Source organism: Abramis brama (genome assembly GCF_963993115.1).
Source record: "Abramis brama genome assembly, chromosome: 13".
NCBI lineage: Eukaryota > Metazoa > Chordata > Actinopteri > Cypriniformes > Leuciscidae > Abramis > Abramis brama.
Window position 1 is genome coordinate 8,084,448 of NC_139975.1, and position 12,818 is coordinate 8,097,265.

At 40.0% G+C, this 12,818-nt stretch overlaps 1 protein-coding gene across 1 annotated transcript in view; it reads left to right on the top strand.

Annotated features, from left to right (window-relative positions):
- Positions 1 to 12,818, top strand: part of cplx1 (complexin 1) — a 43,523-nt gene that overhangs the window by 293 nt on the left and 30,412 nt on the right. Inside the window, exon 2 of the mRNA XM_084132676.1 lies at positions 889 to 1,001. Within this exon, the coding sequence (XP_083988802.1) occupies positions 971 to 1,001 (31 nt within the window). The 5' untranslated portion in view covers positions 889 to 970. The remainder of the gene's footprint in view (positions 1 to 888; positions 1,002 to 12,818) is intronic.

The following is a 12,818-nucleotide window of genomic DNA, read 5'->3' on the forward strand; positions in this document are numbered from 1 at the left end:
GCTTCAATGAACGAGGAAGTGATTTTGTTTTCGGCACCTATCGGGAAAGGGAGTAAATACTAAAGCGGGCTATTTTAACGCATTTATAAGCGTACGAAGATACTAGGAGCACAGTAACGTACGAGATTCACCCGGACTCTTATCAGCCGATGAGTCGGTGCATTCGGACTATAAGCGTGTGGGTTTCGATTCGGATGGACGAGGGAAAGTTTACACACAGATTAAGGGAACGGGGCCATGCGTTGGATCATGATATTCATTAAATTTACATTCTAGGATTCACAGTCTTAAACTCTATCAATTAGAGAAGATCATCACAACACGGCTTTTCCTCAAATGTTATTTGACATTCAGGTTGCAATGTAATGTTGTCATTCCCCGCGAGAAGAACAAACGCTCCCTGCAGATTTATTTCAAATGTACACGATGTATGCTTGTCCCGGAGCTTGTCATTAACGCTATTCTTCTTAGTGAAGATTAAGTTACATGCAGGCACCGATAAGCCACTAATGGTAGCCCGTGGTAATTTTACAACTCTGCACTTTGTGTGAACTGTATGCGAGGTATATTGACCTTTACTGTCCTTCATATGTCGCATCTTGAGAATTGATCGACTGGATATTATTGTATATGCCATGCAGTCATTGTTATTACAGCCTTTAGTAATGTTTTGTCGTATAACATAAAAATGCATTCATGTATAACAGCAAAGATAACTGGTTTTAATCAATTCAAACACACTATTTAATGACAAAATCGCTATATTATATATATTGAGGTACACTAATAATTTTGTTGTTGCTTTTTTATAGTGAATATCTCTTTATACAAACTAAGGTTGTTTTTTTGTTTTTTTGCAATTAAGTAATTGTCTGTTTCACATTGTAGATCTGGCGACGAGGAACTACTTGAAAAGCTTAACCTGAATGTAATATTTGGTTGAAGAAGGCAGGAATAAAAAGCCATCATCATGAATTTTGTTATGAAGCAAGCGTTGGGAGGTAAGTTTCAGATTGTCCCGTTTCTCCAAACATGACACACACACACACACACACACACAGAGAGAGAGAGAGAGAGAGAGAGAGAGAGAGAGAGACAGAGAGAGAGAGAGAGAGAGAGAGAGATGACTAGGAGCAGTTTAGTTTTACCTAACCTATACACTCATGTATGCTTGCATAGCAGTACCAATTATGTTTAATCGTTTTATACATTACTTTTCTCTTGCTTGTCATGCGCTGCTTTTTATTTTCATGCACATATAGAAAGAGAACCAAGTGTTGCTTTTTCCTATACCTATCTCAGTCTAGCATAACTTATTTTATAATTCAAACAATGTAATTTCGAATAATCTTGTGATGGGTTGGAAAGCAGTTGATCTGTTGGGCAAGTCAGTATCATCACAGATAGAGGTCGTGAGTCTTTGCGCATTTCAGAATCTGCCGCAGCACCCGCACACTGCCTGTTGTTTTCTTGATAAAGGGGTTTGTTTTCTAGCTGGAGGTCACTTATGTTATTTACTATAACATTTTGTTGATTAATCTTTTTGCTCATTATTATTATTTCCATTTTAATTATTCTTGCAAGACATATTTTATGCAGACCCACTAAAATCACTATAACTAATGACAATGCGCTCTGCCTAGCCTAATCAAAAAGATAATAATTCCATAAATATTGGCATTAAATGTCCAAACAGAACTGCATCTAAATGTGGTTCATTAATTTCCTTTGCATTCTTAATGAGGATTGTATCCGTCTCACACGGACTTCCGCTCGTCAAAGCACTTAGAGATTGTCCAGTCCCGAGGGATGTCAGGAGAGCAGGACTGATGGTTTATTAGCATGGATGTGCTATAAAAAGGTGGCGTACGACCTGTTTCATTAACCAGCTGCAGGCTGCTTTGCCCATGAGGGTCCTGCCCTAGTCCACTTGCTCCGTCGATACAGAAAATGAGTGAAATCCACTGAACTGTACGGAAAGGGATTTCACCCTTGAGAAGAAAGAGTGGTCCCTGGCTTCTTGTTTACTCCCAACTTTCCTCTCTCATCCTCTCACGTCCTTTTCTAAGAGTAGCAGTGCGTGTCTAATATAAATTGATCCTGGCTTCAGATGTTTTTGGATTATTATGTTTTAAAGATTTGAAGTCGCCTATAACTAGATTTGCATTTCCTTCAGGAATTACCAGTACTTGCAAAGCAGCAAGAGAATAAGTCTTAGATAAGCTTAGTTTCAGGCTTCGGTTCTGCGCAAATGATGATGACACTCATAGTTGTTTTCAGTTGGCTGCACAGAAGAATCAGATATAAATTGCTAGTGCCCATTTTATGCTCATTTACAAGTTAATCATTAAATTTTTGGGGTCTGCTAGAATACATTTACATCATTAAAAGTTTGAAAAACACATTATTTTTCTCTTCTGTACATAGACACTAGCCTGGCAAGCCAGACCTACATCAAGATGTTAGGTCTGGCAACTCACCATAGACACGGCTCAATCCGAGGGGCGGGATAAACGGCTGTCTTTCAAATTCCCTCTGCACGCAATAGGACAGCGCTTCAACCAACCAGAGCGTTTTCCCAACAGCGGAGCTAGTTGATAGATTCAACTTTTGCCATATCTGGCCGGCAAAATTACGAACACATCTTCCTTTTTTTAAGAATGACTTAAGTGCCGTTCTTTGCTCTTTTCTCAAAGAAAAGCTTAACTCCAAGTGCTCCAGAGTCGCGGCCAAAGCCGTTTCGAAAGACCGCTGTTCTCCAGCAGCCGCCATTCTTTGTTTTCAAGTAGCAGGGAACCGTCACAACTCTGTCGTCATTATGTTAAGCCCGCCCTGCCTACTCTATACACGACGTGATTGGCCTGACCAAATTTAGGTTTTTGCAGCTCCGAAAGTCAATGGAGAGTTGCTAGACTACCCTGGCTGCAAAATACATTTTGCTGCCGCTAGGGTGCGTCTAGATTTCTAGGCTACATAGACACACCATCTGCAGGAAATGCTCTGCTTTAGTTCCTGTCTCTTTAAAGCCCACCTTTCTGGAACACTCAGTCTGCTCTGATTGGTCAGCTGGCTCAGTCTGTTGCGATTGGTCAACTGCTTAGAGAGTGTGTCTGAAATATAACGTAATCTGGTTTCCGCTCCCAAGACTTTATGAGCAGCTGTAAATGTTATCATGTCTGTGGTAATAATGGCGTCGATATTGGCTTCTCTTTTTTTTGTCTTCGCAATGAAAAAAAGTATCTCCTCAACATGATAAATCACTTTTCCAACTGTTCTTTAACCCTTAAAGGAGCTGTATGTAGTTTTCAGCGGCCTCTAGCGGTGATGTTTCAGATTGCAACCAATAAGTTTACAAGCGCGTGCTCTTACGCGTGCTCGAATTTATGAGCGAGCACTGTGGGTACTGGCCAGACTGAGACGCAACACACAAAGCATCCCACAACATGCTGGAAACTCAGGTAAACTCCCACTGCAACGTTACAATAATAGGCTACTTTTATCAGCTTGACGTTGAACTAATGCTCCATGCTCGTACCATGATAAGTATGGAACCCTATCAACCGTGCCGAACTTTGCCACTGCAAGCACTAACGTTACTTCACATTTTCTTCAGGAAATGTACATTCTAGGTTTGTAGATAAGGTTTCTCCATGATTCAAATGCCCTGCCGATGTTGATCCGTGTTTTTTACCCGAAGTTCATCCGATTCACGTCTGGCCTTACGAGCTTCAGCAGAAATTTTTTTTTTTTTTTTTTTTTCAATATGTGGAGTTTGTGTTGGAGTCGGTGTTTTGCTGGGCGCAGGTCGTTTCTTAGTGTTATCAGACATGTCATAAGTTGCATAAGTCATAAGTCCATGTCATAAGTTGCAGTGTCGTCACTGTTGAGTGCAAAGTCAGTAGGCTAGATGAGTCGAGAGGTTCGGGAGCGCGCATGCAGGTGACGTCACTGGCGGTAAATCCGACCCGGGACCTTCACATAAAAATAAGAATACTTGCTTTCAGAGGTAATAGCAAAACCCGCAAAGTGGCTAATTTTAATGTGAGATTACAACCCCTTCACACACAGGCAATAAAAAAAGGATTCGTTTTGGTAAAAAAGCTACATACAGCACCTTTAAATGCATGAATGTTTCCCCAGTCATTATTACAAATTCGGGTCTTTAGCGACCCGGATCTATATCTAACACGGATGGATCTCTAACTGCCGCAATAGTATAAAACTCCCCTGATATTTGAATAACAATTACAAAATAATAAAATAAAGCATATTTTATTACCTTTTGAAACTTGGAAGGGTTCAATTTGAGCAGATGCTTTTAACCATCATCACTGTCATCATCAGAGCTCTTTTTCCCAGCACATTCAGGATCTGGCTCATATTTGCGATCTCAACCAGATTCTCAAAACTATTGGTTTCAACGTCTTCAAAATTAATATTTTGATCGCTGACAGTTTCTTCACCAGATCCATCATCAAGTGATAATGACACTAATATTTGATAGCGTTCAGTACTTGCTCTGGAGTAAATCGCTGAGCCATTGCTAAATTTTGCTGATTGTACTACTTGTATTCTTTTAATTTATGCCTGCGGTAATTATGAGTGAAACATCACGTCATCATTGTGTATCAGGCATTGAGGAGAATTGCACTTATTGAGTCATCAGAGATTCAATTATTGTTTCCCAGAAAAAATATACTTGCACTATTAAATACGTTGGGTTGCTAGTGACCCTATACACTTTTTACCCCAAAAATATTAGAAAGAATACATTCTTTTACAATTTTTTTCTTGTTATATTGTTATAATAAATAGATTGAGGATACTAAGAAGGTTGATGTCTAACTTTAAAGGGGACTTATTATACCCCTTTTCACAAGATGTAATATAAGTCTCTGGTGTCCCCAGAATGTGTCTGTGAAGTTTCAGCTCAAAATGAGAAGATTTATTAGCTTGTCAAATTTGCCCGTGTTTGGGTGTGAGCAAAAACACACCGTTTTTTTGTGTTCCTTTAAATGCAAATGAGCTGCTGCTCCCGGCCCCCTTTCTAGAAGAGGGGAGAGCCTTTATAGCTTGTGTTCCGGGGCAACAACAAAACTGGAGAATGTCACACAGCCAAAATGTCCGAAAATGTCAGTAGCAGTGTTCAGCCTTAAGTGTTCGAACCAGAGTCAGACACTGAAGGAGAGACTCCTCCAAGTTACAGTTTAGAAGTTTAGAATGCAACTGAATCTTTCTGAATGGTTAGTGGATAAATGTATGTAGTTGTTGCGGAGTTAAGTTGATTCAACTCATCGACTTGCATGTACCGTCATGTTAATAAAAAAAATCTTTCAGAAACAACTATTGTGCAAATCCAGTGTTGAACTGACCCTCGTTTGTGAAGCAGTCCGGCGTAAAATGATTTGCACAAATATATAAAACTTCCTTCATAAATGAAATTCAACCACAGTGTTCTCAGTGGCTCAGATGCCTGGAGTCTATGGAGACTTATGTCCAATGGTACATCCAATAACAGAACATTTGTAGTGTTTTTTGTGTGGTTTTTTTTTGGAACAGACAGTATATCTCCAGCTGCTACAGCAAGGAAACAGAAATGGCAAACTGCTGCGGCTCACTCAGTGCGGGATCTAACAGAGCAGATCGTCACCAAGCTTCCGCGGTGCTTCCGAAATCAGTGACTGTTTATGATTTATGGGGATTATAAAAAAAGAAGTGGGTGGTTTACACACACAGTGGACACACATTTGAATTTTGCATAATAGGCTCCCTTTAAAAATCAGTGAGAAGGAGGGTACAGTGAATGGCGTCCCAGGGGCAATAAAGACCCAAGGTATGTGTTTAAGGGTTAAGAGCACGCCAAGGCAGCCAGAAGTCAAATGTGCAACGTGGTAACATTGCTACATTAAGTCACGGAAATAATGGCAGGACTACAAAGTTGTAACTGAAACAGAGATTATTGGAGTACATTTTACAAGAAAATTATAAATCAGTTTTTCTATTTCAAATGTCTTTTGCATATATATATATATATATAATTTACATAGAAAGCTATGCTACACATTAAAGTCCACGTGAAACGGAAGTTGCAAACGACTTTTCTCCAGTGTTGTGACGTATTTCCCAGTGAAAGGGAATATTGAACAGAGGGGTTTTACTCTAGCGCTCCTCCTCTCCATCTCTGCTCATAGCAGACTAACGGTTTGAGGGGAGTGGTTAAGCGTTTCCCAACCCAAGCCGTCAAACCTACATCATCAGAGAAGGAACGCCATTCCAGACCGGAAGTAACTTTTCAGACTTTGATTACGACGATTACGACGGCAAACATTTTTTTTCTGTGTATTAACTTGCACGGATTAATTTTTCACCACAAGACTAATATGTGCTAACAAAGTAAATAGGGTCAATTTTGATTTCAGTTGGACTTTAAAGGAAAGGCAAAATCGAAAAAGCATTTAATTATATGCAAGGAAGATGAGGACAATCACAATTTACTATGCAAATGGATGCTGGAAAGAAAAACCAATCACTTGCAGCATCTTGGAATACCAAATAAATGGAAGTGGTTGTATGTATTTGCTCTAAAGCTTTTATTGTTTCCTTTGGATGCATACATAAATGCATCTATAAATGCTTGGCTATATTGGCCCAGTGAATGTGGGTTTATTGTGTGCTTGGAGTCTCCACTGTTGATTGATCCTGTAAATCACAGAACAGGCAATCTCCATTTGCTAGCAGCCGTTTTGACAGGCCCCCCACACACGGTTCTGACCGACATTAGATAATAAAGCTCAGGCTGAAGTGAAATAATGGGCCTGTCTGGCTCAGTAAGAGATTTAGAGGCAGCAGGTCAGCATGTGGTGAGAGAGTTCGGTACTAAAGCTCACGGATGTAAGACTAATCACGGTTATGTGAGAGAAATCTCCTGGGCATCCCTGCAGCATCAGCCAGAATGCAACCGGAATGGGAGTTTACCCTTATACACACACACACTCTCACACTTACTCATCTCACTTTCCTGCTGAATTTCACACACATTTGCTCTGTCTTCTTTTCTTCCAAATCTTTTGCTCAGTATCGCTCACATGCACTATACACATTTGCAATGTTTCCTTCCACTTTCAACCCTGATATTCTTGACCACTTCCTCCCTTTCTCCCTCTCTTTGCGACTCTCCGGCTAAAGCAGCTTGTTGGAGTGGAAAGAGAGTCCTGCGTAGAGTTGGTCAGCGTTGTTAATAAGCTCGACATGCCTGGCTGTGCTTTAATTTTTAAAATTCATTGCCAGGTTTAAATTAAGACAATCACAGATTTAAATGTGCTCTCAGACCTCACTGTATATATATAATTTTCATGATTAAATGGGATGCTCTCATTTGTGTTAAATTAACACCTGTTGTCATTAATATGCAGGAGCTGCTCGCCTGAATCCAATTTTAACAACTGCATGCACTGAGGCGTTCAGACCTGAATCAGATCACCTTCACACTAGCGCCAGCGCTCTCGCACCTCCTGCGGGGGGGCTGGCGGGCCGCTCAGACAAAGGGTCACACATTAACATAGGTCGTGAAAATGCTTAATCTAATCAAATGTCCCTAATCAGAAGCACAAAGCAACTTCAAGTCAACTGAAATTAACTAAATTGAGTTCTATTGAATTGATGGCTGTGCAAAACTGTGCTGTAATTCCACATCACGGCTGTCACTGGGGTTAATTAGATTTGCATTAATGACAGAACAAATTAATCACGTGAAAACAAGCTATTACTTATGTCATGTTTTCCCATTTTAAAAAAAGTCCTGTGTTGGCAGGGCATATCAAAAGCATCATGCCTTATAGCCAATAAATTAGCATTGCGGTTGCAAGTGGTGTTGAGGGAGTGACTTAATTTACTCATTCATTCTGTTCAGAGCATTATTGGACACAAATGAGTCAAAATCTTGTCTGGGCCCTTGCACTAGCATATAGATGACCTAAGTCATGAGATAAAAGCCAAACCTTCAAATGACCGCAGTAACAATTTGCATCAATGATAATGAAGTTTGTCTCTCTATATTCCTGTGTATCTTATTAGGCTAGGGGAAAACAAACCCTGTGACGCCAGGACGCTCAGCTCGGTGCAGCACCAGAGCTGATGCCTATTGATTTATGTGCTGACCTAGAAACAACTGATCACTTGCGCTCAGTCGGCATGATTTTTAACTATGTAATGAGAAGGACGGTAAATGCAGTGTGCTGAAATCAATACAGCAGCTGAGATTGGGCCAGGGGCCGATCCCTCTGCAGGGAGGAACGAGGTTAGCGGCCAGAATCAGACAAACTTTAAATTGATTATGAGGCTTTTAGGAGCTCTTAGAGCCGGACTCATGGACTAATCTGACAGTCGTCAAGTTTATAATTGTAATGTGAGCCTCTAAGGTTAGCGAAGGGAGGGAAATCAGGGGCTGAACTATATTTATGAAACGCCCTCAAAGGGATGCTTTGCCCAATTTTGTTATATATTGTCATTTTGTAGTTTACTGTAGTTTACAGCATGCGTTTTCAAACTCAGGTCGGCAGAAAACTTGAGAAAGGTTAACATTTACTGAATTGTATATAATTACTTAATATTTACATGACATTTACCTAATATTTCGTTCTGATTTTTAAAATTATGAAAGTTGTTCAAGTTATATATAATATTTGCTCATACAGAATAAATGGGTCTTGATACGTTAAATAATAAAGCTGCCTTTATATTTTAGAAAGGGGGGTCTCGCACAAAGGTCACATCAGACTCTGGTCTACAGTAAACCTATACACACACATCCACAGACAGTAATGACTCACACACTTTCACACCTGTTTTAATGGCTCTCTAGGACAGGATGCAATATGTTCTCCTGTCCCTCCTGTTGCGTAAGAAACAGTATTGCTGAGAATCGTGCCTGACCTTAGGGCACCTTTGAGTGGAGCACAGCGCTCTCTCTGTTTCGTTCTCTCTTTCACTATCTCAATTCATTTCTCTTTTGGGTCAGCAGATGACCACATGGTAGGACACATGGGCAGGTTTTCCGGCTGTAGGTTTCTGGCTCTGAGCTGCAGGGACTACATGTGTGCAATGGCCCTTTCAGTTCCACACAGAGAAAACACCTGCTATCATGACACACACACACACACACACACACACACACACACACACACACACACACACACGCGCACACACACACACACAATGCACCAATGCATGCATCAAATTGATATTGTGATCTGCTCATCTGCAAATGATGCCATGTGGACACCTTGTCACAATCGATGTCCTTTAATTGCCAAGTCACATGCAGTGACACATTTGCACACGCACTATATAAGCACACATACACACACAGACACAGCACAGATGGGCTCTGTCCCCAAAATGACTGCCGGTTCGATATCTGGTCAAGCTGAATCCATTCATGTGTGTTATAAATGGATGAGTCATGACTTTGGACCGGCCCATGGACCTACATGGTGCCATGTGGCTTCAGAACGGCTTTGCCAGTTCGACATGGCAAAGCGCACTTTACTAGAGAAAAAACTGGAAGTGAAATTATCTTCATTAGCAAGCAGGGTTTTTTTTATTGTTGTTGCAGGTTTCTCTAAAACCAAATTCCTTCTTTTATTTCTGCAAAATATGAATTCTCCTAAAATAATATGAAATATGAACTCCTAAACTAAAATTCTACCCATCCCTGTTTTCAGCTACACTCTTAGTAATAAGGTTCCAAAAGGGGGTTTTCGCAGCCATGCCATATAAGAACCATCTTTAGTTCCCCAAAGAATGTTTAGTGAAGTTATATTTTTTCTTAGTGTGAAGAAAATTTTTCTAAAGAACCTTTTTTCCATTATAAAGAGCCTTTTATGCAATGGAAAGGTTATATGTATGTTAAAGGTTCTTTAAGGGATAGTTCACCCAAAAAAGAAAATTAGCCCATGATTTACTCACCGTGAAGCCATCCTAGATGTATATGACATTCTTCTTTCAGACGAAAACAATCGACAGTTAACTAACAGTATATTAAAAAACGTCCTGGCTCTTCCAAGCTTTATAATGGAAGTGAATGGGTTTTTGTTTTTGGAAGTCTATCAAAGCGCATCCATCCGTGATAAAAGTGCTCGAAAGAGCTCTGGCCTTCTGAAGTGAAGTGATGCGTTTGTGTAAGAAAAATATCCATATTTAAAACTTTATCGACTAAAATAACTAGCTTCCAGCAGACGGCCGTACCTAAGTCGACCTACGCCAAATGAGTAACACTTGACGATGTATGACGTAGGAGTAGCGTAAGCTTTGACACCTCTCGCGGTTCAAACAGGGCTGGGCAACCGCGTTCGTCATTACATTGTGCGGCAAGTTCAAGGGTTAGTCTTTTGCCGTAAACCGATGCGTACAGCCGTTTGCTGGAAGCTAGTTATTTTAGTCGATAGTTTTGAAATGTGAATGTTTTTCTTACACAAACGCATTGCTTCACTTCAGAAGGCCTTTATTAACCCCCGGAGGAACCACCAATGCCATTAAAGAACCTTGATTTATAAGAGTATACCAATAAGACTGCAACACTTTCATCTTAGTAAAAATTTTCTTTCTGCAGAGTTTCCAACCAAGTAATCACAGAAAATGCAACAAAAAAAAAGGCATTACATAGATTCCATCTCGGCCTAATGATGATCCTGCTGAAAAGACCAAGATTAGTCAGCTTAGACTGGTTTAGACTGGTGCCAGTTACACCAGTTAATCCTGCCATGCTGGTGTCGTGGGTGGGCAGCATCTCATGCTGCACTGCTAGAAATGTCTTCTCAATGAGTTTTTAATTATTCTTATTTTAAACTTGTTTTGCAAAAAAAAAAAAAAAAAAATTAAAACAAAATAAATTAAATTAACTTTTTAACTTGTTTATCTTAAAATAAGTGAAAAAAATCTGACAGTGTAGTAAGACAAAATTTACTCGTTTCAATATGCATACTCTGAAAATAAATCTTAATATCTTATGAAGTCTTGCTTCTTAAGTTAATTTATCTTGTTTTAAGGATTTTAACTGGAAAATTTTGGGGGGGCCAGCTATCCTGATCTATATATTCAACAAGTTCTATCTATCTATCTATCTATCTATCTATCTATCTATCTATCTATCTATCTATCTATCTATCTATCTATCTATCTATCTATCTATCTATCTATACGTCATCCTTCTCCTCGTCCTTACATTTGTCATGGCAACTTTACAGCATCATTAAACATTAAACCATCTCTACTTACAAACTGATATTTGATAATCAGAACTCAATTGAAAGAGTTTTTACTTTTATTTTAACTACATTTTATAAGAACCTGTGTAAAAAATAGCTAATTCTCTTTTCCCGATGCACTCACAGTCATTACTTCCTCGCCCGACATTAAAAAGTTAAATTAAGGGGAAAAAATGATTTAGTACCTACTGATCTGGCTCGACGTTGTCCAAATGGCCCTATTAAAACCTGTTTGACATTTCATTTCTTTGATTCATTACAGGCAGCTCTCAAAGCTCTCTCCTCAACTGTTCCTTTCCTCCTGCAGTCGGCCTAATATTAATCCAGTGTCATGATACCATTGCGAGGTTAATCTCAGCCATAAAACAGCCCCGGCCCAGGGAACAATTATCATACGCAGCATCCCAGAGCTCCTCTGTGAAGATTATTATATGTCTGCCAGCATGACAAAAACTTTTTTAAATGTCCTTGTTTAAGATTATTTTTTTTAGCTTCGTGAATTTAGACGTCTGACCTAATTTAGGAATATTCATGCGTAGAAATAGATCCAGACCCAATAAACTCTGGATGTCTCTTGAGAATTGAACAGGCTCTAAATAAAATCTCAAACTAATGAGTGAAAGTTAACTCCTTACACCCTTAATGTTCTCATTGCGATGCAAATTACGTAAAGGAACCTCGTCAAGCAAAAAATAGGTTGCTGACGTCAGCTGTTAGATAACCTTGACGTGCCACACACTAGCGGTTGGGTCTCCGAGCTGCTATCCGGTATCCCTGCGAGAGAACTCCATCGCTCGCTGGCACGGGGCAGAGGACTTTTGGCCGATACAGTGCTTGCCCTTGACCGCTGTCCAAAATGGCGGTCACGGCCCAGCAAGAAACTCTGGCAAACTTTCTATCCCTAGCAGAGTTGATCCTACAGCAGGGCTGGAAAGGTTGTGAGCCGATCCCTTTTCGTGACTGCGGTCACAGATGCTACTTTCTGTCTACTTTTTCTCTAGCGCTAATCAGTTATGACCCACAGGCTGGCATGGAGGTCTATTAAGCAGTCTGGTGCTTTTGTGATGAACTACTAGACCATTTGTCAGTTTGTGTGTGTTCGATACAGAGTGTACGTGTGAACGTCAGTGGACGTTTGGACTGCTGGCAGTGATGTGATCACACTCTTTAATGGGATGTCTATTTCAGCCTCATTACCATAGAGATGAAGTCAGTCCTTTTATGAACAATACAGAAACATGCTACCAGAGTGAATGCCCATTAATGTGAATTATTCGGTTGAGTCTTCTGTGTTTGATCTCTTTGGAAATCCAATCTGGTCTAGTTGCTTTGGATTCTCTTTGGGTGCCATGTTCAAGCGAATACATCAGCAATAATGTGGTAACACATTACTTTTACCTGTAGTATTTATATCTGTCAGGTCAGATCCAAGTAGCCAATGTTAAACAGGTTAGCATGCTTCAACCCCTGCTGGTTAATGTTGTAACTACACCATTCTATGGGTAAAAAGCATCTTGCAACACATAAATCATATAAACATAAAAGTATCACCTC